The sequence below is a fragment of the Dendropsophus ebraccatus genome, chromosome 4 (assembly GCF_027789765.1).
Source record: "Dendropsophus ebraccatus isolate aDenEbr1 chromosome 4, aDenEbr1.pat, whole genome shotgun sequence".
Classification (NCBI taxonomy): domain Eukaryota; kingdom Metazoa; phylum Chordata; class Amphibia; order Anura; family Hylidae; genus Dendropsophus; species Dendropsophus ebraccatus.
The window spans coordinates 16,139,323-16,167,089 of NC_091457.1; the positions used below are offsets into that span (position 1 = coordinate 16,139,323).

The following is a 27,767-nucleotide window of genomic DNA, read 5'->3' on the forward strand; positions in this document are numbered from 1 at the left end:
CCCCCCCAATCTATATATATCTTACCAGACAACGAAGCTATCACCAAGCGTGGCCGTTATACGTGAAACATTTACATCATAAGATATTGGGTTCCATGCACCAACAGGATTTCCTCTTTCCTGGTCCCCAAACTAGCAAGAGGACCAAAGTCCATACCCACCATAGACGCATGCCGTGGGACTCTGTTCACAATAATGGGGAGGTGTGCGGATTCTTGGTGATATCTTAGTAGTCGGTGACCATCAACTCAAGCAGGTACGTTAATACGGAAGAGGACATCCGCTGCAGTATTAGTTGTGTGACTGATATCTAGCAGCACAGAGTATTTCAGTAGAGATACAGCACACTAGAAACCAAAAAATTCTCGAAAAGTCAAGTTACACGTTCCAAGTGCTCCGGACTCCTTGGAAAAGTCTTGCGGGACTTCAAGGGAATCTGAGCATTTGGAAAGAGGATCAACTTTACCTAGAATCCACCGCGCCAGCTTTCGATTAGTCAATTTGTACAGTAAATGTGCTGGCAGCAATGAGTTACATGGGATGGACATAGTCATGATGTGAAGAAGACGATGAAGATGCTTAGAAAGTGGGAGACAAGGGGCTAAATCACAGCCGCCATTTATAGCAACTATAAAGCTGACGTGTAGTCATCCAAGCTTTATAGGAATTCATAGCTCCCGCTCTTTCCACTATCTCTCTATGGATCCTTCTCTTTAGATCTATGGCAGCCCAAAGGTTAAAATTTTTTTTTAAATAAAAAAAATAAATAAATAAATTGTAAAATCATAAAAGCTAAATATTTTAACTAAACATTAACTGGCACTGTGTCCACAGGAAGTGGTCTGACATACAGGGGGGGATATAGTAGAGTGTAATCTGGTTATTACGGGTTTCTCTGTACACTATTTGTATACCGTAAATGTCCCCTGACATACTAAACATAACCAATTATCTTATGCATTAGTCTACACGCTCGCATTATTCATGCTTAATTTCTTGCATCCTTTCCGCACTGTAACCAACACTGTATGACTCTGTAAACACTTATGCAATAGCCCTAATGAGAAGCGACCCATGGCAGCCAATCGGAGAGGAGCTTGATTGGATGTGTTGAGATTAAACTAATTAACGGAAACCTGAAGTGGGATACAAAGTATCATTAAACCTTAAAAATCGACCACGGACATTTGACATTTTCCTTAAATATTATTATAAAAATGGACACTATTGCAACTCATTTCTGGTATTGATTTGATGCTTTGCTAGATGTCTTGACTTCTGTTTTCTGTATACAGCTCCTATGCAGACCTATATGTTTCCAAACTCTGTGTAGTCTCACTCTGCAGTGATGTTCTACTTCTTCTATCTATAGATCAGCACATAGAAGAGTAGGGGAAGTGACTACAGAATCAGACTACAGATTGGGTTTGGTTGTAGTCTGTTACCATAGTAACACAAGTCTAAATAGGAGATGTATATTTCTTATTCCACATGGCTGATGATAGCAGGAGTTTTTAGAGGCTGCACTACTAAGAGATGCAATTGGGATCTGTCACTTTGATTTTTCACGTTCTATATTGTAACAGACATTGTGAGGATCTACAACTCTCTAGCTTTGGCTGTCCAGGCATAATGGGAGTTGTAGTATAAGTTGCAACAGCTGGAGAGCCAAGGTTCCCTACCCCTGATGTAAACCATCAAATATGTGGATGTATAGGTAGTCGAAAAAGAATGAAATATAATAATTACTCTGTGACAACACTGTATTAGAATCTCAGTAGTGCAGCCTCAGGATTTGGGCCTGTAAGTTATTACATCACTTTAGACATGTCTTCCGGTAAGTCGTAGAGAAATGTATAATATAGAGCCACGCACTGGGTTTTAATAAGTTAATCTGCTTTATTAGTCCAATCTATACAAGTTTTGTTCGCGCTTGGGGGAGGGGTCACCAGAATATATGGCGGTTCTGGAACCCCCTGCCATCAGAAACAACATGTAAAGTGCATTGCCTCACAGTAGGGCACAGTTAATCGGGTTTTCCAGGTTGGCTCGGAAACGTTCAAGGAACATGGAAGCCAGTTCATCGTTGACCAGGCGTCCGTCGCTGGATAATGTAACATTCAGCAGCTCCTTCTTGGAGATCTCTGGGTTTCCTTCTTCATCTTCTGTTATAGCCAGCTCAGTCCTGGAGCGTCCCACCGCCAGAATACAGGACTGCGGGGGATTTATTACAGCACTGAAGCCGGTGATGCCGAACATGCCAAGGTTAGAGATGCTGCCCAGTATTAGGTGTTAAAAGGAAAAAAGAAAATATATTAACACAAGAGACGCAAAATCTGTAAAATATGACGTGAGAGATCATCACTTAAAGGTGATGTCCATTTTATGTTCTACTCTAGTGTCTAAAATAAAATTAGCAAATAGGTTACATACAAAAAAAATATATATATATATTCCACTATTCTGTGTAAACAACTGCTATACTGTTGCCGTAGTTACAGACTACAAACAAACCTTGTGTGTAGTCTGACTCTGAGTTCATGTGTTACTTTATTACCCTTCATCCTATATTTTCCCATAACCAGTGCCAAATCTGTCCATTGGCTGTAGCTTGTATTGTAGCTCAACCCCAAGTGCATAATAACCCAAACTGTAATGACAGCATTGTAATAAAACCACTAGAGATGAGCGCAATTCCGATTGTTCGGCATTTGATTACTGGTGGCTGTAGACGTAGGATACAGCTCTAGGGAGTCCAGAACACATATATACAGGTCAGTGCTCAACATCGATATAGCCCTATTGCAGCATCCATGTTTTTCCAGACTCTCTAGGGCTGCATCCAACTTCTTCAGCCAAAGGTATTCAAATGCCGAACGATAGGTCTTGAGCATGCTCCAGGTTCTCTCATCTCTAAAAACCACTTTAGTCCTATGAATATACCTGAAAGATCCTCCCTGATATTCCTCTGGTAACAATTTTCCACTTCTTGCCTTCTGGGCCAAAGCCTATAGAAAGACGTATAAAAATAGCATTAGAAAGACGTAAAAAAGACACATTAAAATAGCAAAAAAAAAATATTGAATTGTGCAACCGCTCAGCAAACCAATCTTCCCAGTTATAGATAGGATTACTTTCAAAGCAAACCTCAATGTTGAGCATAGGTGCGAATATACTCCACTTAATCTGAATCATAGCACAACACCTACTCCTTGCTGCTATGTCATAGCAAAGTGCTTACAAATGTGCACTGGACTGAAGAGGCTGGCACTGTGCTGGGAATGACTGGCAGTACACCAATATAGATGGCATGTGGAGGGAGAAGAGGGAGCAATGTGATATGTGAGAAGAAATGACACAAAACGGAGGAAGGGGTTACACTAAGTACTGAGCTGTTGCTGTTCACGATGACTAAAGGGAGAGGGAGATTCTATTCAGGAGGCAGCACTATGTACATATAGTGGTAAGAACACAAGGGACAATTGCCCAGAACATTATGAGAGGGAAGCCTTGATTTACCTTTCAGGTACAGTGTGGATCCTCTGGAGGAGGCTTTGCTTGTATTCACACAGATGAGACTTTCTCTCCTGCACATACCACTAGCTAAGCCCCACCTACCCCACTTTCTGTGTTCACTTTTAGACTCTCTTGTTACTAGAGACAGACTAAGCCTAACAACCGACAGTGGACAGCAGACTGCAGAGAAGAGAGACATCTAATGGCAGTATTTTTTGGGCAAAGCAAGTTGTTGTGATGACAGTAACCATTCATAACATTCACTTTATTGTATATAGAATCAGGCACAGCAAATCCAAGTGACCAGATTTCATCTGTCCCATCTCTAACCACATATATATATATATATATATATATATATATATATATATATATATATATATATAGAGCGAGAGAGAGAGAGCTGTCTGTGATAACAATAGATTATACGCTGTAATGGACAATTATACAATACACACACACTATAATGCACAAAAATCTGCTCAAAAAGCGATAAACGAGGACGTAATTGTCTGTAGCCAGGACCACGCTATAAGTGCCTGGATTTACACATCTGTCACAATGACGCACCAGTAATCAGCTAGGTGACATCTGTGTCACTATTTATAGTCCAAAATGTCTCGACTCTGCAAATGTCTCATACTGACAATATATAAAACGGGGAAGGTTTGGCAGCTGCTGGCGCTTGTCGCAGACTAAGCTCTGTTGCTCTGGGACTCATTCAAGCTGCTACATCTGTTAAACATGGTGCCTCGGCTGCCGCTAACATGGGAGCGTGAAGTGTGGAGCGCTAACAGCTCCCCTGCTGCCGAGGTCCACACCTCCGTGCAGCGACCCCGATCAGAAGGGGAGGACATGGGAAGTGAGATGCCAGATGACATAGTCCATTGAAGAGAACAATCGTATCATTCTTCTAGTCCCAATACCAATCTGTTATACCTCTGCAGCATTTCTCCTTTAAGGGATCTTCCATTGTCGTGTCCGCCACCACAAAGCCTCCTCACCCATTCTTTGCCCTTAAATCACTGCCAATGCTGCCTAAGCTAGGAGTGGGTGGTTGCTACCTTAAAACCCCATTGAAGTGTGTCAAGCAACAAGTCTGTCCTAAAGGAGTAAAATGTTCGACACTCAGGCTCCAATAGAGGGTAAAACTGTTTAGCACTCACTCTTTTTCATCATCATAAAACTGCTTAGTACTCACTCTTCTTCATTGGAAAAACTGCTTAGCACTCACTCTTCATCATAAAACTGCTTAGCACTCACTCTTCTTCAGCATAAAACTGCTTAGCACTCACTCTTCTTCAGCATAAAACTGCTTAGTACTCACTCTTCTTCATCTTAAAACTGCTTAGCACTCACTCTTCTTCATCATAAAACTGCTTAGTACTCACTCTTCTTCATTGGGAAAAACTGCCTAGTACTCACTCTTCATCATAAAACTGCTTAGCACTCACTCTTCTTCATCATAAAACTGCTTAGTACTCACTCTTCTTCATTGGGAAAAACTGCCTAGTACTCACTCTTCATCATAAAACTGCTTAGCACTCACTCTTCTTCAGCATAAAACTGCTTAGCACTCACTCTTCTTCAGCATAAAACTGCTTAGTACTCACTCTTCTTCAGCATAAAACTGCTTAGTACTCACTCTTCTTCAGCATAAAACTGCTTAGTACTCACTCTTCTTCAGCATAAAACTGCTTAGTACTCACTCTTCTTCATCTTAAAACTGCTTAGCACTCACTCTTCATCATCTTCAAACTGCTTAGCACTCTTCTTCATCATAAAACTGCTTAGTACTCACTCTTTCATGATAAAACTGCTTAGTACTCACTCTTCTTTATCATAAAACTGCTTAGTACTCAATCTTCTTCCTTTACTCCTGTTATTTTTGTAGCAATAGACTAAGATGGAGGCCTCTTTTAAGTGAGAGATCACCCTGACTCAGCTGATCGCTGCTGCTTTAAAAGATTCATCCAAACACACAGCAGCCCCTACAGAGGAAATAAAGTATTACATGTGATCCAGTCCAATTAATAGCCAGGCATGTAATACATGGCCAAGCAGAGTCCTACAGAGTAGGAGCGGCTCTTCCTTGGTGGTTCTCCGCTAGAAGAGATGGGAATCCTGAGCAGTGGACCCGATCTTTGCTGTCTATGTGTCTTAAGTTATAGAGGCAAGGTTAGTCTATGTTACAACAGGCATCATGTATATGAATGAAAATTGGTGTCATGGTGCCCATTTCATGTCCGACTATTGACAGTCAGCCTTTGTTTGCAATGATATTGTGAATCAGAAACCTGGATGATTTTTAGTGATGAATCCAGGTTCTGAATGAAGTTGTTCTGATATGCTGGCAACTTCCATCCTGCCTTTGCTGTGGAGGGACACACTGCCCCCTGCTGGTATAATGATGTGGGGAAGACACACTGCCCCCTGCTGGTGTGATGATGTGGTAAGGAAAAACTGCCCCTGCTGGAGTGATGTGAGGGCACCGCTGCCCTCTGCTGTTGTGATGAAGTGGGAAGGACAAACTGCCCCCTGGTGGTGTGTTGATGTGGAAGAGGACAAACTGCCCTCTACTGGTGTGATGATGTGGGGAGGACACGCTGCTCCCTGCTGGTGTGATGATGTGAAACAGGACAAACTGCCCTCTACTGGTGTGATGATGTGAGGAGGACGCACTATTCCCTGCTGGTGTGATGATGTGGGAAGGAAAAATGGCCCCCCTGCTGGTGTGATGATGTGGGAAGGAGTAACTGCCCCTAGCAATTGTGGGGATGCGGATGATACACTGCCCCCTGCTGGTATGATGATGTGGAGGACACCACTGCCCCCTACTGGTGTGATGTGGGGGACACAATTCCTTGCCCCCGTTCACCAGCTTTATCAACAGTCAGCAGTTATGACCCGGTGTGCAGGATCTACAGGCCGAACCGTAAAATCTGAGGGCAAATGTGCTGCAGGACACCATACAGAACCTGTATCCTCCAAGTACCACCATCTTGTATTCTCCATATCCAATCGTATCTCATTTCGTATCCTACATGTCCAACCTGTTTTCATTTTGTATCCAGCCAAGAGGCACCCACCAGGGTAGAGCCTCCACTCCTTCTGCTCTAATATTGTAATCCCTTCCATAGATGATCATTCCATCACACACAGATCATCACTACATTTCCCATAGAAAGTTCCTTCTTGGTGCATTATTTTTATTTTTTTTCTCAATGAGCGTATGATCCCAAAGGTCCTTACCCCATAGGCCAGGGAGCCGCTCCTTAGGCCCCATCTGATAATTTTATGTGAGGACCACATTCCTGAGAAGGACAGAGGTCTCCATTGATCTGGTTTTACAGGGAATTCCTTGCATCTCTCCCACAGTAGTAACACACGGTATCAGTAGATCAGGATTCTCCACAGTCGGACACAGAAGATTCCTCTGCTCCTTCTAATACAGAGGTGTATTCATTTCTTTCTCTTGGCTGAAGAGCAAAGTGGACGCTTATTGAATTTATCACCCAAGACGTTCTGTGGCCGTACAATGGAGCGGTTATTTTACTTGGGTCTTGGAGCGGAAACATGAGGAATCACGAGACGTTTCCATAAGGATTGCAATGGTTTTTATTTTCTTATAACTTCTGCAAAGTTCTACCGGGAGACTTAACCGTCCCTAATGTCTGCACAGTAAACATGAAACTGCGTGTATCGTATGGAATGATCGTGACCCATGACGAAAGTCTTTAGGGTCTCACCATTACTGAGTGGGTAAACACAGTTCTCTGCAGTCTCATGAAAGGAGCGTTAGAGTACGGCCACTTCCCAAAATGCACTGCTTCTTATATGATGGTGGGGGTCCATGAACTTTCACCATTTCACAGCTATTGGTCACCCATACCCACTAGAGTAACTCAAACACTTCTCGAACCCCTTAAGTTGGGACCAGTTGCAAAAACTCGAAAGGAAGGAGACCATGGTGCCTGGTAAATGTTTAGGCCCTGTGCTATTATATAAATCTATAACAATGGGGGCCACACGTTGGGGCCATGGCTTTTAGCCAATCGGAGTTGGCGTGCAACAGTAGTTGAGACTAGTGTTGAGTGGACCTGTCAAACTTTTGGGGTCCGGCAACGTTCTCTGAACCCAAACACTCGGCATTTGATTCTCCGCAGCTGGAGAAGTTGGATGCCGCCCTAGAACTGCCAGGAAAACCTGGATACATCTTATGGCCGTATCCATATTTTCCAGGACTCCCTAGGGAGGCATCCAACTTTTCCAGCCAGGGGGAATCAAATGCAGAGTGTTTGGGTTCGGAGAACGTTGCCGGACCCCAACAGTTTGACAGGTCCGCTCAACACTAGTTAAGACCCATTGGTTACCAATGCCTCATGTCTTATCTCAGGTTGGGGTCCATGAGTATGAACCCTGGTATGTCAGAACAATAGATGGAATTCTTCACCAGTATTGGACATAATTGAGATATAGATCTTGGCATGTCAGATACTAACAATAGTTGAGGCCTCGGATATGGAATCCTTCACTACTGCTTGGAATGAAGAGGCCAAAAAGACAGGTCTCTACTTCAGTCTACAACAATGGTGACCACCAATGTGTTGGGACTCTTGTCGATACTTGAAAGATAGGCAAGGTTTGGTAGATGTCTAGTGTGGGATTGAGTAATATGGGACTATTCACCGATGTTTGCAATGAAGAGGCCATGGGGTTTGTTCAGTAGCCAGGCCACTAGTACTTCATCCATACCACTGGCTAACACCCTTGGGCTGTGACCCCTTTTCAATGCTTAGAAGAGGAGCGTGGCATTTGGCAAATATCTAGACTTTCGGGGTTTGCCCCTTGCTTTAGTTGTATGTACAAATTTATCTCTGATGGAACACTGTTCACACTGCCTTATTTTAAGGGAACTTGTCCTGGTGCCGCATTCCCTTCGCTTTAGTTGTGTCCTTCACTGTGGGTGGTCAATAAGGTCAGTAATGGTCAAGCTATGAGGCCAACTCCAAAAGGTCACTGCACCATGTAAAGAATGACTGGAATTTGCATTGAACTTTATTCTGCATTGCATATGCCGAAGGGGTCAGGATTAGCAGCATATCCCATGATGCACTGCATCTCTATACATGCCCTTGACTAGTGTTTCTCCATCTGATGCCCTGACCGCCTTCTGCATTGTGGGGAGGTCTGGCTGCATATCCTGTATATACATATCCCCAACCTGTAGCATTCCAGCTGTTGCAAAACTACAACTCTCAGCATGCCCTGACAGCCTTCTGCACTGTATGTGTCTTAAAGGGGAGGTCTAGCCATGATGCACATCATCCCTATACATGTCCTTCAGCTGTTGACAAACTCCCAGCATGCATTGCAACCCAGCTCTCTAGTCCTCCAGAATGTCAGGTCTCCTTAATGCTGTAATATATATCCCTCATCCTAGATGCCTAGCTGAAACCATCTGCTGAGCTGGGTGACATCATCTGTTTCCTGGGTGGTATAGTTATTGGCAGCCATTGTTCCCAGTAACAATGTGAAGAAGAGGACGTCGTCTTAGGAGGAGCAGTCACGGCTTAAAAGAAAATCACAAAATCTAAACTAAACTGACTGTGAATAGAGGAGCTGAGTGTGCGGGGGGGGGGGAGAGGCACACCACGCTGCGCACGCCGTCTGAACATGTCCCAGCATGGCAGATATTGAGGCATCGGGGCGGACGCCCTTTTCGGAGAGGCAGCGATTGCATCCTTTGAAAATGGTCGTAAGGCCTAGACGCACCCAGCTCCGGGTAAAGGTGCGGCTCTGCGCTTACACAAGCGTCTCCACTGGACTGTAAGCTCACAGGGTTTTTTTTTATGATCCTTATTATGTACATCACATGGTACCATTATTAGCATAACCAGCAATTCCCTAATATACACTGATGACTGGTTATAAGAGCTCTGCTTGCTGTCAGTGAATAGGAACATTTCTGTTTCTATCCAGAGGCTGAAAACCTACACAGACCTAACGGGCCCTATTACACGGAGTGATAATCGGTCGAATCGGCCGATTATCGCTTCGTGTAATAGAGATGATGATCAGCCGATGAAACGGTTTGGATCTAATATCGTCACGCGCCGACCGTGTATTACTATGTGTAATTGCAATGCGTGGCTGAGGGCTGACAATTGCCCAAACACCTTTATACCTTACCTCTCTCCGTTCCCAGTCTTCTCTCCTGTGTTGCTCAGCTTCCCGGTCCCGGCGGCAGCAGCGTCCGAGTGGCTTGTCAGCTGGCAGGCCGCTCAGACGATGCTGCCTCCAGGACGGGGAAGCTGTGGAGCACAGGAGAGAAGACCGGGAACGGAGAGAGGTAAGGTATAAAGGTGTTTGGGCAAGAGCTGTATGGACATCATTAACGATGTCCATGCAGTCTTTGCTGCCCGATCAGGTCATCTAATAGGTCCAGTAAACAAGCGCCGATCTACACACTATAAGCACCAGACACAGTCCTAAACCTATAGATAATCATATTGAACTATTCCAGGGAATCGTGGCACTGTGAATGCAGAACTACACTGGGGAGTGGTATTATTATGACCAGAGCATGGCATGTGCAGCTAGACAGTCCTTGTAGGCATCTCAGATATCTGGAGCCATGCTGTCCGCCATCCCACAGCTGCTGGCGGCACTGGTGTAGTTATAGTGGTCGCAGCTGTGACTGAACTAATAAATCAGAGCCCCCCCAGCACGTTAAACCTACCAACTCTGGTTGGAGGGTGCATGGGGAGGATCGGAGTGGTCCCACAGATGCTTTGGGTTCAAGTGTGGGGAATAAGGGGGTGAGGCGAGTACTTGGAAGTCCTGGTCATGCTCTTCCAACCAATGTCAGACTTTTCTAGCCATGTGTCGGAATGTTTTGCTGGAAGATCCCATCCACCCTATCAAGGACAATCAGTATGTATGGATGGATGTGATCTGTAAGGATGGATTTATACCCAGATCGGTTGAGAGCTCCTCCACATGGAAGAGTGGCCCAGAGAACACCCCCCAACCATAACACTGCCACCACCAGCTCGTGTTCTTCTTGCAATGGTTGCAAGGCATATGTTCTCTGTTTCTTCCTTGACACAGCAGTGTCCAGCTTTACCAACCATGGGAGAAGACAACCCTTTACCAACCATGGGAGAAGACAACCCTTTACTAACCATCAGAGAAGACAACCTTTTAGAAACCGTCGGAGAATACAATCCTTTACAAAAGAGCAGAGAAGACAACCCTTTACCTACCATCGGAGAAGACAACCCTTTACCAACCAGCAGAGAAGACAACTCTTTATTAACAAGCAGAGAAGACAACTCTTTACCAAGCATTGCAGAAGACAACCCTTTACCAGGCATCGGAGAAGACAACCTTTTAGAAAGCATCGGAGGAGACAATTCTTTACCAACCATCGGAAAGACAACCCTTTTACCAACCATCGGAGAAGACAACCCTTTACCAACCATCGGAGAAGACAACCCTTTACCAACCATCGGAGAAGACAATCCTTTACCAACCAGCAGAGAAGACAACTCTTTATTAACAAGCAGAGAAGACAACTCTTTACCAAGCATTGCAGAAGACAACCCTTTACCAGGCATCGGAGAAGACAACCTTTTAGAAAGCATCGGAGGAGACAATTCTTTACCAACCATCGGAAAGACAACCCTTTTACCAACCATCGGAGAAGACAACCCTTTACCAACCATCGGAGAAGACAATCCTTTACCAACCATCAGAGAAGACAACCCTTTACCAACCATCAAAGAAGACAACCCTTTACCAACCATCAGAGAAGACAACCCTTTACCAACCATCGGAGAAGACAACCCTTTACCAACCATCAGAGAAGACAACCCTTTACTGATCAGCTGAGGTCCAATTCCGATACTGCTGTGGAAATTGAAGCCTTTTCATTATCTGAAGTGTTCGTGTTATCTAAGCTGTTGTGTAAGACACATCCGGCAGCCACCTGGTTTTTACTGGTGATGAGCTCCTCCACTGTGTCACTGTGTCAGCTTACCCTCTTGCACCTTTGCCGACGTTCATCTCTCACATTGTGGTGCACCAGATTTCCCACATTGCTTATTAGCAATGGTGATAAGGTGGGGGGTCACAGAGGTCACAACCAATCAGGTATTGCATGTCTCTGCTTAGGCCATAAACAAGTCAGATGGGAGAACCCCGCTAGTTTAGCATTAACAGGATCAGATGTTGACTGAGCCATCAATCAGTCTGGATTACCAGACAGTAAAAGTCCCCATACACCTTCTACTTTTGTTGGCCATACCCGCGTTCAGCCATCGGTATAAGGTGTATAGGGCTCTCCCAATTATCCATGGACAGATGATGTGTAGCTAGGGTCAGGCGTGATTAAAATCACTACCGACCCCTTTGTTCTGGGAGCGATAAGCTGCAGTGTGGGCTCTGTGTAACATTCCTGTATACAGGGAGGACAGAAGGCTGGACGGGAGAGATAAATGACAAAAGGATGCTCCTTCAGCCGTCAGTTATTGAAGGTGTACGGCCACCTTACGTGTATGTAAGATTTATGGACAGGGGGTAGTAACGTTCAAGGAAACTTGGGCTTCTGGTTTAGGATGTCGAAAAATGTAATGGAAACACATGCTGGATTATCTGATTACAAAATGCACAGTGTGAATCAGAGCCGTCACAGCGTCATTTTACAGGGGCCATATTACAACATCTATCAGAATCAGATCTCCTGTGACCATAGCGGAGGACAGGGAATGCTGGGAAATGCTGGAGGTGCTGCCCAGAGCTACGTCTTACCTTTACCATCTGCATCTATGTAGGCTGGACCACTTACAGGGCGAGGAGGGGAGAGGTGACAGTGATGACATCTATAGGTCCCCGCAGTAAAATATTAATATATTTATGGGTGCGGTGAGCAGCCTGGGCAGGGGTACATGCGGTGACATCATGGAGGGGCTTATAATGTATGGTGTAAGGAGGAGGGGGCGGCATACTTTACAGCTAATGCAGATGTTGGCAAATCCTATAGAATTCAGAGGATCAGATCTCCTCACATTACAGGGGATATTTATTACCTCTAATGGACGTCACCCCAGTGCCCTACATATCACCCGGGAACGAATGGCTGACCTTACTGTACATGATCTAGTCAGGGTGAAAAGCTCTGGAGTATAATACAGGATATAACTCAGAATCAGTACAGGATCAGTAATGTAATGTATGTACACAGTGACCTCACCAGCAGAATAGTGAGTGCAGCTCTGGAGTATAATACAGGATGTAACTCAGGATCAGTACAGGATCAGTAATGTAATGTATGTACACAGTGACCCCACCAGCAGAATAGTGAGTGCAGCTCTGGGGTATAATACAGGATGTAGTAATAAAATGTATGTATAAAGTATGTATTTTACTAACTGCTGTCAAGTGGAAATAGGAGATGAAAAACAACAAAGGAGAACAATGATAAGCAGACATGGTTGGGCTTGGTTATAGTGTCCTGTATGTAGGTTAATGTTACATCATGATAACCGCTAATGTGACAAGACGCGGCATGTGACTTCCCATTGGTAAAACGTTTCCATTGATTTGTTGATCTAATCTGGTTCTGAGCCACAATTGTGCACAGCCAGGTACAATGAGCCTCCCTGCTACCTGTACAGAGTCATACCTGCCCAGCAGACCATAGAGTAAAGGATTAAATAACCAGGGCCTTGCCTGCTGGGAGTTGCAGTCCCACAGTGTAAAAACCTTCATCTCTTCCTGACATTTAGTTTTTGGATCAATCCTGGATAGCATCATTGTGGTCTCCTAAAAATAATCCGGGAGGTGATGACATCACAGGGTGTGCATCAATGAGTGCGGCTGCTCCCAGGATGATACATAGGCTTAATATTGGGCTGCAAGTCCCTGCAAAATCCGTTCGGCTCTCCTGGTTTGAGGACGGTTATGCAGCAGATAACATATAAACAGTGTGATGGAAGCGTGCACAGCAGGGAGAAGTACCAAAGACCAGTGCTTCCTAACCAGCTGCTGCAAAACTACAACTCCCATCATGCCCTGCCTATAGAGTCACAGGTTGGGGAACACTGACGCTTGTGTATGTTGTATCCTCTATGCGCAGACGCTTAGCTTACCTTTGCAGTGTCTGCGATTTCTTGAATTCCCTTGGTGCCTGCTTGCTTTATGATAGGAGTGATCAGGCCTCGGTCGGTTGCCACGGCGACAGAAATGTCAATGGACTCCAACTGGCTCGGCCCCTCGCCGTTCCAAGTGACGTTGACCTCAGGCATTTGCTGGGGATGGAGGGAAAAGCATACGTTACGCGGAGGCCATGAAGGCTATATCGGTGACGACTACTGGAGACAGACATACTGCTTAAAGGTTAGGTACACGTATACATCACTAGGGAACCCCTCTATCTGAAATTAAAAAAAAACAAAAAACAACAACTTTGTAAATAGGCTTGATTAATATCCTATAGGTTGTATATACAGATCATATGCAGTGATAGGTGTCTCCATGGTAACAGACTACAAACAAACCCTATGTAGTCTGATAATGCAGGAGTATAAAAGAAAAAGTGATGGCATGTCGCTATGATTGGTGTGATCTGATCTCAGAGACCCCCACCATCCTGAGAATAAAGAGGCCACAGCACTGATTTGACGGCTATTATGCAGTTCCCTGCACGGTCAGGTGGCTGAGTACAGCAATACATGAAAGACTTTTAGGAACTGCAGTGTCGATTCAGTCTTGCGGTCCATTTATTCTGTGGTTGGACCGCACCGCCAATAATAAATAAGAGCATAATAGCCTGAAATGTGTCGTCCATAAAACGCATCACGTCCACTGTATTTTTATGTGTAATCTGATTTTATTGAGTCCATTGTATTTTTAAAGAGGTAGTGCACCAATTTTTTTTTCTTTCAAATCAACTTGTCCCAGGAAGTGCCAGAGATTAGTAATTTACCATTTTCTTTCCAGTCTGACTCTCTGCCGCCACCTCTGTCCATGTCAGGAATTGTCCAGAGCAGCAGCAAATCCCCATAGAAAACCTCTACTGCTCTGGACAGTTCCAGACATGGACAGAGGTGGCAGCAGAGAGCACTGTGTCAGACTGAAGAGAGTACACCACTTCCTGCAGGGCATACAGCAGCTGATAAGTACAGGACAACTTGAGATTTGTAACAAGAAGTGAATCACAAATCTATATAATTTTATGAAATCAATCTATTTGAAAGAAAAAGATTGTCGCCGGAGTACCCCTTTAAGTATTGGAATCGTTTCTGAGAACTTTGCGCCTATAAAATCCATAATAATTGTGTTTTGTAGCCGCGATTCATATAATACAAAAAAAGCAGCATATGGGCAAATCCCCTGTCCGCCGCAGCGTCTGTGATACAGGAACAGCAGAGGGATACGGGGCGGCTCGCGCTGAGCAAGCGAGACGAACAAAGGAGCAAGCCAACTGGAACTCCCCGAAGATTACGGTTTAGAAATTAAAATAATGGCAGAAGGAATACATTTGTTTTCTCTAGCCCCGTGTCGGGAAAATACATTTTCCTAGTCAGTACACACGGTCGTGGAGCCCCGCCGTACTGGCGGACAATGAGGGGTAAGGGGGCCGAGAGCTACTACAAGGAAACGCTCAATATCCGGGACTATCCCGAGGGAGCTGCCACCTGTGCTCATACTACAACTCCCATAATCCACCCTCCGCACCAGAGGTCATAAAGAAGGCAAATGGAGTCCAACGTGCAAGGTGGGGGAGCTAAATATAACAGTATCTATATATATCCGCATATAATAGAGTATATAAAGTAATAGTAATTACATATACACATAAAGGAACAGTATATTTATCCAGTGGAAGCACATAGTTTATTAAGCTCACACACACCCAGCCAACGTCTTCATGCCAGAACTATGCACGGACGGAAAATACCAAGTCACACGAGAAGCGATCTGTAGGCACGGTGCCATCTGTATCAGTAGTCAGGAATATGGGGAAACTGAGAACGATGCAAACATCATCCTAAATGTTAAGAACTTGCCTTGTTAGATTAACCCTTTATAGCGGAGACAAGGTGATGTTAGTCTGGGCCCCTGAGAGTCCCCTTCACTGCTCCTTCTCACTGTCTACATTTCAGACAGGACCAGAGTTGGGCTGTTTCTCAGCAGTAAACACACAGGACTTCCTTACCCTTACTTGTCTGGTTAAAGGGAAACTATCAGCAGGTTAGAGCAGGGGTAGGGAACCTTGGCTCTCCAGCTGTGTCCAGCAGTACACACACAGGACTTTCTTTCCCTAACTTCTCTAGTTAAACGGAAACTGTTAGCAGGTTAGAACAGGGGTAGAGAACCTTGGCTGTCCATCTGTGTTCCAGCAGTACACACACAGGACTTCCTTACCCTTACTTGTCTGGTTAAAGAGAAACTATCAGCAGGTTAGAGCAAGGGTAGGGAACCTTGGCTCCCCAGCTGTTGGAAAACTACAACTCCCATCATGCCTGGACAGCCAAAGCTAAAGCTTTGGCTGTCCAGGCATGATGGGAGTTGTAGTTTTGCAACAGCTGGAGAGCCAAGGTTCCTACCTCCAGCTTAGAAAAACCTCCCAATTACGCAAGGGTGCTGAGGGTGAATACGTTTCTTACCTTCATCCCCGGCGCCGTTTCTGTACACCAATCCTTCCTTGGCCCGCCTGCTCTGCTGATAACCATTAGAAGTGGCGGGCTGGCCAGGGGCAGATCATTAGCCCCATCCTCAGTGCAACAAAACACCTAATTAGCATATGACACTGGAAACTTACCTTCACCCTCAGCACCCTGTGCGCTTTAGGGAGGTATCAGCAGATTAGCTGCTTCTAACTTGCTGATAGTTTCCCTTTAATCAAAGCGTGTCACCTACTCCTCTCTGCTATTCCACAACACAGTGTAGATAAAAGTGTACTGGAAAGAATGGGCAACAGTTTGTTAGGAGAGGAGTTACAGTACTCTACTATAGATGGTATGTGGTGGTAGAAGGGGTTACTGATGCATCAGGTGCTTTAAGCAGGAAAGAATTTGCATTAATAGGGTTACACTATGCACTGAACTGAGATGAGTGGAGGTGACCTTCAAGATACAGCACTGTGTAGGGAAAACGTTACAGAGAACAAAAAAAGAAAAAGAAAGAGAAGCCTTGATTTACCTTTCAGGCAAAGTGTGGTTCCTCTGAAGGAAGGAGAGTGGCTCACAGATCACATGGTACATGGTACCATGATCACATGGTATGTGGCTCACAGATCACATGGTACATGGCTCTATGCAGAAACTCAGCTACATTTCTGCTAATAGTGACCCAGCCCTTCCTCTTTGTCATGAACAGAGGAGGCAGGTGTTATCTGCGCCACTGCATCAATACTCTAATAAAATCACAAAGCTGTGACTGTACCGAGTAGTTTTGAAACCTAAACCCAGGTATCTGAAATATGTAAGCGTAATGCATGCTGGAAGTCATTGCCAGATTATCAGTCTGGACCATCAGATTCCAGATTAAAGGAATTGCAATGGTTCATTTATTTGGCCGGCTTTCTCAGGTGACAGCTCCTGGTTGCATAAGGACACGGTATAGATGGTGACAGGTGCGCGGTATATCTACCAGATGTCCACGTGATAATTAGGGAGTGAAACCTTCTGCAAGGAGCCTGATGTAATACGCTGCAACATGACACAACACATTACTCCAGCTCCATCTCTGCCCTGTTCACACAGTGCAGATGTGGCCCGGCTGCCCGCCCTGCCCATGCACCGCAGATGCTGCAATCCCCTCCGGCATAGGGCGCTCCTCCCTGTTATATGTGCGACACACCGCACTTCCCACAGGAAGGCAATGAGAAAGAGGACAAGTTTTATAAGTTTGGGCTCATGTGGCCAATGACATTGTGAATTAGCAGATTTTCCATATTATCGGATGTTATACATGGAATCTTTAAAAGGGTACTCCAGCAAAAAAAAAATGTTTTGGTGTCAGAAAGTTATGCAGATTTGTAAATTACTTTTATTTAAAAAAAATATATCTCAAGATTTCCAGTACTTATCAGCTGCTGTATGTGCTAAAGTAGTATAATAATTCCAGTCTTACACAGTGCTCTCTGCTGCCACCTCTGTACAAGTCAGTAACTGTCCAGGTTTTCTACGGGGATTTGTTACTGCTCTGGACAGTTCCTGACATGGACAGAGGTGGCAGGAGAGAGCAGTGTCAGACTGCACCACTTCCTGCAGGACATACAGCAGCTGATAAGTACTGGGAGACTTAAGATTTTAAAATAGAAGTAAAATAACTTTCTATAAATATCGGAGTACACCTTTAAATCAGACCAATAATTCATAAAATCGACTCTATAAAGTAAAGCTTTGGTTTAAAGTCACTTCATCATTCAGGATCTCCATCAAAAACCAGGAGCCAAAAACATATACAAAGAGCGTTTTCTCTCTCTGGAGGACTCAATGTGTCCATGCACTAAAGGGGTATTCCACTCAAACATAACTTTTGATATGTTGCTGCCCATGGTGAGACTAACAATTCCTTTCATACTTGTTATTATCTTTTCAGTTTCCTTCCCCCAGTTCTCAGCGGCGGCTTTCTGCTAAAAACACAAAAATCTGTGTGTGAGCTTTTTTCTCCGTCTCCCCCTCCCTTCTGAGACAGATGATGTAAACAAGTCCCTGGCAGGCTTTATCTGTAACTTTGTAGATTCTTTGTAATGCTGGCAGAGTTAATCCGAGGTCAAGTTGTTGTGATTATCTCTCCCGGCATTACAAAGAAGCTACAATGTTGCAGATAAAGCCAGTCAGGGACTTGTTTACATCAGCTGTCTTAAAAGGGAGGGGGGAGGAGGGAGAGACAGAGAGAAAAGCTTACACACAGATTTTTGCGTCTTCAGCAGAAAGCAGCAGCTGAGGACTGGGGAAAGGAGACTGAATAGCTAATAAGTATGGAAGGAATTGTTAGTCTTACTAAGGGCAGCAACATATCAAAAGTTATGTATGAGTGGAATACCCCCTTAAACAGGTACCACATTGGTCTTTATATGCAAAATATAATCACCACTATTCCTGCAGTTTCATCTGTTTCATCCCAGCTCAGTTACATGCATAGATTTCACCAGTGTAACAAGGTCAAATGACTTCAGATCAGCCACCATCCTGACACTTTGATTTCAAAATGCATTCCCTCCCTTTTAAGTCTGCTACCAATCCCATGATGCATCAGCACGGCATCACATGGGCAGCTAAAGCCAGTGCCATTTCTGCCTGCTAGGAGGACAGTGTAATAATCCTCACCTCTATAAACCTAAAATAAGTTAGAAGTCTGTGGGGAAGATTTATCAAACATGGTGTAAAGTGAAACTGGCTCAGTTGCCCCTAGCAACCAATCAGATTCCACTTTTCATTCCTCACAGACTCTTTGGAAAATGAAAGATGGAATCTGATTGGTTGCTAGGGGCCACTGAGCCAGTTTCACTTTACACCATGGTTGATAAATCTCCCCCTATAAGTATACAGACAGGGAGTCTGACCTGTCACACATCAGCAACTGGAGAGCTTAGATGGAACGGTCCAATGAGTTTCATCATACAGGAGGTGCTGCTGGCACAAAAACACATGTCATTTCCAGGGGGGTCACTGTGAGATCACATGACCCTAACTCAGATTTGCTAGTGGTGGGACAGGAGACTCTTCTAATAATAAGTCAGTCCCACAACTGTTTATAGGTAGTTGCTAAAAATGGGCACAATCTCGATGTAAGGTCAGAATCTGCTGTAGCTGAAGTCCTATATACAGTGAATGGATTGTATTCAGAGGCTGTCAGGATGTGTTGACAGGCAATGGTGTGTGGTCTAGGCTGCTGTTAACTGTGACAGTAGTGTGCGCCCCTAGTGTCTGTAGGCCAGTGGTGCACTCTTACTATCCTGACGACTTTATTGGAATCACTACTTTAAAGGGGTTATCCAGCGCTACAGGAACATGGCCACTTTCTTCCAGAGACAGCACCACTCTTGTCTCCAGGCTGGGTGCAGGTTTTGCAATTTAGTTCTATTAAAGTGAATGGAACTTAATTGCAAACCGCACCTGAACTGGAGACAATAGTGGTGCTGGAAGAAAGTGGCCATGCTTTTGTAGCGCTGGATAACCCCTTTAAAGAGACTCTGTCAGAAGGTTTATGGTGTAGCATAAACTAGTGACAGAGAAGCTGAACAGAATGATGTATCACTTACATTGTTCTGTGCAGCTGATCCAGAGATATCCTCCTGAATAACATGGACAATAAGTAGTCCTCTCCATTATGTGCATGAGCTCAGTAGCCCTGGATATTCATGAGAAGCAGAAAACTCCGCCCACTAGCTGCTGATTGGCAGTTATCTATCCATACTGTGTATAGGCAGTCAACTGTCAATCAGCAGCTGGAGGGCGGTGACAGGGGTGCGGCAAGAATCCTATTCTCCTGCATATTAGGAGAACGTCTGAACAGAATGATGTCAGTAATATGCCGATTTGTTCAGCATTTCTGTCACTAGTTTATGCTGCCCTCATTTAAGGCGGATCAAACCTAGTGATGGATTTCCTTTAAGGTTCAGATAATTATTACAGTAGGGAAATTTAGATTGACACTTACATACACACACACACACACATATATTGCCCTATGCATAGGACTACAACTCCCAGCATGTCCTGCCAATCACAGATCTAGGATACATGGACTTACTTTGAGAGTGATGGCCGTGGCTTTGATGATGAAATCATTCACAGAGACCTTGATATTATCTGAATTATTAAAGAAGATAGAAACGTGTTAGTGACATCATCGGGCGCTGCCCGACCCCTGTGATATAACAGCTGGCCCATAGCGGGCACGCCTCCGCCCGTAACATAAGCAGCTGTCAATCACTGGCCATGCGTTTATTAGGTATTAATCGTGCTGAGGCTTTTATTATCCCCATGTTTAAAGCGTCATCGTCTACGTGTGGTGCAGGCGGCCATTATGGAAGCTGAACTCCAGGCATGATGGGAATTGTAGTTTTACAACAGCTGGAGAGCTGCAGATTCCCCACCCACAGCAGAGGGGCCTCAGTAACTATATATCAAGCTGAACATCCCCTTTAAGTCTGATTCACCATTGATCCAATAAAATCCCTTTAAGGATGATGAAGAATCCCCTTGCGTTATTGCTTTGGAAACGTTACAGGCCGTGATGTAAGAAGCTGGGGATGGAGGCAGAAGGGTTAACTCTGTAATCTCTAATCTCGGCAGAAAAGAACATTGGTTTGCTGGGTCCAGTTACACAATCCGGATTTAATAATCTGCCGTCCCCTCGCTCTCTCTCTCAACCCGTTCGGCTCTGCTGTGCACATCCTGCCGGCTGCCATCCTTACCCAGGAAACGCGGCTGCCAGTCCCCGCTGTGTGGGAAACCCCGTTTATGTAGTGACTGTCACCCTGAGCCAGTGACCTGTTCATGAACACTGATAGATGACTGCAGGGGCCGGGGGACTGTGTGCAGGCGCTGCCAGACGCTCTATTCAATCACCGTCTAAGGAGCAGGTACTAAATGGGAGGCTTTGTTCTATTCAGCTGGGTGACACCCAATAGGGAAACAATACTGGTAGACACCCAGCTTTCCCAACACCCTGAATGGTAAAGCCGCTTATTTTATATGGTGTCAACATATACTTCAGTGATGTACATGTATGACAATGTACTAACACCACAAAGAAATTTTATTAATACCAGTTCTCTGGAAAAAAAATTATATATAATTTCTTAAAATTTTAAAATAAAAAGTGGGAGGGGCTTATCAGAAAAGGCTCAACCCTCTTGATCCATCTTTGCGCATGGAATGCTGGTCTTAAAGGGGTCACCTAGGATTAGAAAAAACAGCTACTTGAAATTGAATTCCTTAAAAGTGGAGTTGTAATACCTCACACAACCTGAGGACAAGGGGTGGGGCTGTTTTGAAAGAAAGCTGCTGTGTTTTGTTAATCCTAGATAATCCCTTTAATATATCCTCAATGTTGATCAATGTATTACTGTATATCTATCAAATCCTAAAGAATCTGGGAAAGCTGGGTGGAGGGCTGTACGGAAATGGTGGCCATACTGATTGTCAGACTTCAGAAAGTGAATTTGGTTTTATGCATAACTAGGCAGAACTCACATCCAGGACTTTAGGAAATGATGGGAAACAAGCAAAATAGGTGCTTAAAGGGGTTATCCAGGATTAGAGAAAGCAAAACTACTTTCTTTAACAAACAGCGCCACCCCTGTCCTCAGGTTGTGTGTGGTATTACAACTAAGCTCCCTTTACTTCAAGGGGACTGAGCTGCAAAACCACATTGAAACAGATGACAGGAGTGGTGCTGTTTCTGGAAGAAAGCAGCCATGTTTTTCCAAGCCTGGACAACCCCTTTGATGGAGTTATCCGGGTTTAGTAGAAAAACATGTCTGCTTTCTTCTAAAAAAAAAACACAAAAAAACAACAAACAGCGTCACTTTAGTCCTCAGGTTGTGTGTGGTGTAACAACTCGGCTCCATTCCTTTCAATGGGTTCAAAAACTCACAACAAACTGATGCGAAAACTGATGCTACAGGAATCCGGGAAAGCTCATCGCTTTGGACAGCAAAGAGTTACAATAAGATTCTGATTTGGCTGCAGAAAGATTCCGAGCTAAACAGATACATTGTGTTCTGCCAAAAAGGGGGTGGAGCATTAAGATTTAAATATTACCATATATAGAAGTCACGCTCCGCCCCCAGTACAAATTTTCTAGAGTAGTCTTTAAAAGGGTACTCTTTTTCTTTGAAATTAACTGTTACATAGATTTGTAATTTACATTAAAAATCTCCAGTCTTCCAGTACTTATCGGCTGCTGTATGTCCTGTAGGAAATGGTGTATTCTTTCCAGTCTGACACAGTGCTCTCTGCTGCCTCCTCTGTCCATGTCAGGAACTGTCCAGAGCAGGAGAGGTTTTCTTTGGGGATTCGCTACTGCTCTGGACAGTTCCTGACATGGACAGAGGTGGCAGCAGAGAGCACTGTGTCAGGGTATGTGCACACTGAGCAATTCTCCAGGAATTGAAGCAGAAAGTTTTCTGCTCGAAATTCCTCGCCTTTTCAGCTCTGCCAAATTTGAGTGGAATACAAGCAGAATTTAAGCCCCCATTGACTTCTATAGGATTCCTCTAGCAGAATCCACCCAAAGAATTGACGTGACAATTCTTTGGCCCAGTTCACACTGAGCAAAACAGGCAGAATTAAAGAAGAAATTTTACTGACTGAAATTCTGGTGTACTAATTTCGCGCGTAATTCTGCTCAATTACGCGCAAATTACGTATGTCAGAATTTCAGTCAGTAAACTTTCCTCTTCAATTCTGCCTGTTTTGCTCAGCGTGAAATCCTTTTTAAATTCAGCGCTAAATTCTATTTCCGCTTCATTTCCGCGTGGAAATGGCGCTGAATATTTATAAAAGCGTAAAATTAAATCTTAATTGATTTTCAATCGGATCCGCCTAGCGGGATCAGCCCAAAGAATTGACATGTTAATTCTTTTGGACGGAAAGCGCATCCGCGGCGGAATTTTCCGTGCAATTCTGCAGTGTGAACAGTACAGCGGAAATCCCATTGAAATCAATGGAAAATCAATCTGCAGCTACTTTTTAGGCGGAATTTTGAGCGGAATGGGCTGAAGATTGACGCGGATTACGCTCGAAATTCTGCCTGTTTTGCTCAGTGTGAACTGGGCCTTTGGGCGAGAAGCGGATCTGCAGCAGAAAATTCTGCAGTGTGAACAACAGAGCGGAAATCCCATTGAACACAATAGGAGATTGCCCTGTACACATTTTACGGGAGGAATTTCAAGCTGAATTAAGAGCGGATTCCTCTTCAATTCCTCGCCTATTCCTCAGTGTGCTCATACCCTCAGACTGGAAAGAATACACCACTTCCTGCAGGACATACAGCAGCTGATAAGTACTGGAAGAGTTGCTATTTTTAAAAAGAAGTAAATTAAAAATCTATATAATGTTCTGAAACCAGTTAATGTCAAAAGAAAAAGATTTTCGCTGGAGTACCCCTTTTACTCAGGGATGGAAACCTTTGGCCCTCTAGCTTGGACAGCTGAAGGTTCCCCACCCCTTTAAAGTTTCTGTATTCTCAACCTCTGCTTTCTTATTGGACGCTGCACCTTTAAGGAACGTGTTTTGCCCACCATCCCCAGGAATGATGATTGTTATACGGCACAGGATTCCATCCCTCATTACCGGCGGCTCTAGGAACCTTGGCTCCGGCCCATTCTCGCTGACCATAAATGTCACTATTGCGTCTCTAGGAAAAAAGCCGAAGCCAGGTCGGCTAAAGCTTCCATTAGCGGCGGGGGCGCCCCCGGATTACACCACAACATTACACTGACCGATTATTATTAATCTGATGGGATTTTTTTTTCCTCTTTTGCAGAATAATCTACACTGTATATACAGGAAAAGCTGCATTAGCTTTAACCCCTTCCACAGTCTCGTCCTATTAAAGGGGAAGAAGGTTTTATTATAATTATTATGGTGACATCATTCAAGGTCTTCATTGCTTGATTTGATTAGGCCCTTGTAATCTTAAAGGGGAAGTTCAGCCATAAATGACATCACAATCTAGAGTAGGGTCTACGGGGGAGACTTATCAAACATGGTGTAAAGTGAAACTGGCTCAGTTGCCCCTAGCAACCAATCAGATTCCACCTTTCATTTTCCAAAGAGTCTGTGAGGAATGAAAGGTGGAATCTGATTGGTTGCTAGGGGCAACTGAGCCAGTTTCACTTTACACCATGTTTGATAAATCTCCCCCTATGAATGTAAACCTTAAAGGGGTATTCCAACTTTAATCACTTATCCCCCCTACTGTAGGGAGTCCAACTGCTAAAAACACCCCCTAGTCACCACCTTGCTCTATTCAAGATGATGGGGGTTTAATCACTGACACTCATCAGTGACTCAGTATGGAACACCCCTTTAAAATCTGACATTCTCTGACTATATGCCCAGTCCTCTAATTTCAACAGGGATCTAATGCACAGGGGTGCAACCAGTAGTTGCAACACTACAATTCCCATCATGCCTGGATTCCAAGCTAAACTGATACATTGTGTTCCACCTCAATGGGATGGAACATTAAAGGGGTACTCCGGCGAAAATGATTTTCTTTCAAATCAACTGGTTTCAGAAAGTTATATAAATTTGTAATTTACTTCTATTTAAAAATCTTCAGTCTTCCAGTACTTATTAGGTGCTGTATGTCCTGCAAGATGTGATGTATTATTTCCAGTCTGACACAGTGCCTTCTGCTGCCACCTCTGTCCATGTCAGGAACTGCGGAACAGGGACAGCTGTGGAGTAAATGATGTACGACCAGCTTTACAGTGAACGTATAGTAATATATACTGCTCATCTCAGGACCAGTGGACGGGGGAGGAGCTCCTGCTGCTCACTGAGGGTAGCATAAACTAGTGACAGAGAAGCCGAACAGAATGATGTATCACTTACATTGTTCTGTGCAGCTGATCCAGAGATAAGCATGTGCTCAATAGTCCTGGATATTCATGAGAAGCAGAAAACCCTGCCCACCAGCTGCTGATTGGCAGTTATCTATCCATGCTCTGTATCGTCAGCAACCGTCAATCAGCAGCTGGAAGGCGGGGGGAGGGGCGTGGCAACAATCCTATTCTCCTGCATATTAGGAGAATGGCTGAACAGAATTATATAAGTAATACACCGATCTGTTTAGTATTTCTGCCACTAGTTTATGTTGCCTTCCTTTAAGGCGGAATAGACCCAAGTGACAGATTTCCTTTAAGCAGTGTAGTTTATACTATAGCCCCTTCATTTTAAGGGTTTGTTTGATCACAGTTGCTCTATTCATTGTCTATGGGGGCTGGATGAGATAGCTAAGCATTTCACTCAGTCCCATAGATATTGGGGCAATGACCTATAGCTGCCCGATGTTACCGGGGTAGCTATTGGACATTGAGTGTGGGCGTGGTATTGCCTGCACGGAATGCCCGCAACGCCTGCTCCCCTCTCGTCAGCAGACGTTATCAGCACTGACGGGCAGAGGGGGTAAGTGGAGTGCTGGTGAACAGAAGGGGTAGGACCTTTTCTGCTCTCTGGATAACCCCTTTAAGAATTTAAAGAGAAACGTTAAAGCATCTAACCTGTTGATATGTCCCAATAGTGCGCTGAGGATAAAGGTATGTATCTTAGGTTGATGCTTTGCGCCGTTTTGGAAAACTACGTAAATTAGGCCATTTGGTGCACTCGAGGCGGGTCTACCGACCTCTGCCCACTGATCTACTCCCGGCCCGCCTCTTCTAATGAATATACATCCGCCACTCTGCAGTGATGAGCATCGGAGTGACATCACAGCAGAGGGCCGGATGAATAAATATTCACTAGAAGGGGCGGATCAGTGTAGTGAGGATGGTAGTCCCGCCCCCAATGCACTAAACTGCCTAATTTACATATTTAATAAACTACAGGGTTCCCGCAAAACGTCATTAAAAATCAAGGTAAAAAAATGACGGTGTGCGTTATAGGGACCTATCAGCAGGTTACAAGCTTCTCACCTGTTGAGAGTTCCCCTTTAAGGATCTTTATGGAAATTGCCCATATACGTATACCGCCATGACGAATCCCTCATGTTTGGGCACCCACAGATGCCAGAATAATTTTCACGACCTCCCTCCGGGGCGATCTCTTTAGATCCCGCTCACTGACCTTTGGCCAGCTCCTTCCTCAGTCGGAGAACCGCTCCGAGGTCGCAGTCCGTGCTGGCGTAGGCGTGAGGGATGGTGGATTTGGATTCCGTTAGCCTTTTAGCGATAACCTTTCGGATGTTGCTGGTTGGTATTTCAGTAAACGTCCCCTGGAAGCAAAGACGAAGACGTAAGGGATAATATATTCACTGTAGTAGACGTCACCCGCCTCAGTCAGCTGACACCTCTGGCGATGCTACATTTATAGGAAAGAAGCTGTGAACATCGCTGTGGTGCGCTAAACACACAGGAAAACACAGGCTGGGGGGGGGGGGTTCAAGGAACTTTGATAGCGATTGATGAAAAAATATGCGTCGTCATGCAACTTGCACACACATACATATATAGACTGGATATAATGTATATACCGGGGCTGCAGGCTTTCCAGGTACGGAGATTGGAGGTTCTGATGGGCGCTGGAGGCCGGCTGCTGGGGAGACAGGCTGTGCTGGGGCTACTGAGGCCACCTTCTCTGGTTGTATGGCCGCTGCTGGCCGCACCATTCGCTCCGCTGTTTCACTCTTCTGTGATATCACTCGTAGGGCGTCTCTGTATAAGAGACAACACTGGTTAACTGGTATACTGCAATAGGAGAACATAGTTAAAGGGATATTCCACTCAGACATAGCTTTTTATATGTTGCTGCCCATGGTGAGACTCACAATTCCTTCCTATACTTGTTATAATCTTCAGAGATCCTGAACACTGGGAAGAGTTTATACAGATCATGTGGGACTTTTCATTATAGAACAAGTGTGTTTCATCTAGTGAAGCTGTGAGGAGACCGGCATCTCCATCTCCATTCCCCACAGCACACTGGCCGCATCTGGAGAGCTCACCCTGTAACTGTGTATATATGTCTGTGTATATGAAACTGTGTATATGTTTGTGTATATGTATATGTATGTATGTCTGTGTATATGTATGTGTGCATTTATATGTCTGTGTATATGTATATTTGTGTGTGTGTGTGTGTGTGTGTGTGTGTGTGTGTGTGTGTGTGTGTGTGTGTATATATATATATATATATATATATACACATACATACATACATACATATATATATATATATATATATATATATATATATTATATGTCTGTGTATATGTAACTGTGTATATATGTCTGTGTATGTATATATAAATATGTATGTGTATATGTATTTGTGTATTTATATGTCTGTTTATATGTATGCCTGTGCATATGTATATGTGTATGTTTATATGTCTGTGTATATCTATATTTGTTTGTGTGTGTATATATTTATATATGTCTGTGTATGTATATATGTCTGTGCATATGTATACATGAATATGTCTGTGTATGTATATATGCCTGTGTATATGTATATATGTCCGCGTTTGTGTGTGTGAGTATATGAGTTTATATATAT

General features: G+C 44.2%; 1 protein-coding gene across 2 annotated transcripts in view; it reads right to left on the reverse strand.

Annotated features, from left to right (window-relative positions):
* Nucleotides 1–1,879: 1,879 nt before the first annotated feature.
* Nucleotides 1,880–27,767, reverse strand: part of PDHX (pyruvate dehydrogenase complex component X) — a 75,930-nt gene continuing 50,042 nt past the window's right edge. For both annotated transcript variants that reach the window (XM_069965161.1, XM_069965162.1), the window contains exons 6-11: nt 26,743–26,923; nt 26,337–26,484; nt 20,287–20,345; nt 13,671–13,829; nt 2,944–3,008; nt 1,880–2,275 (exon numbers count right to left, since the gene is read on the reverse strand). In XM_069965161.1, the coding sequence (XP_069821262.1) occupies nt 2,011–2,275; nt 2,944–3,008; nt 13,671–13,829; nt 20,287–20,345; nt 26,337–26,484; nt 26,743–26,923 (877 nt within the window). In that variant the 3' untranslated portion in view covers nt 1,880–2,010. The remainder of the gene's footprint in view (nt 2,276–2,943; nt 3,009–13,670; nt 13,830–20,286; nt 20,346–26,336; nt 26,485–26,742; nt 26,924–27,767) is intronic.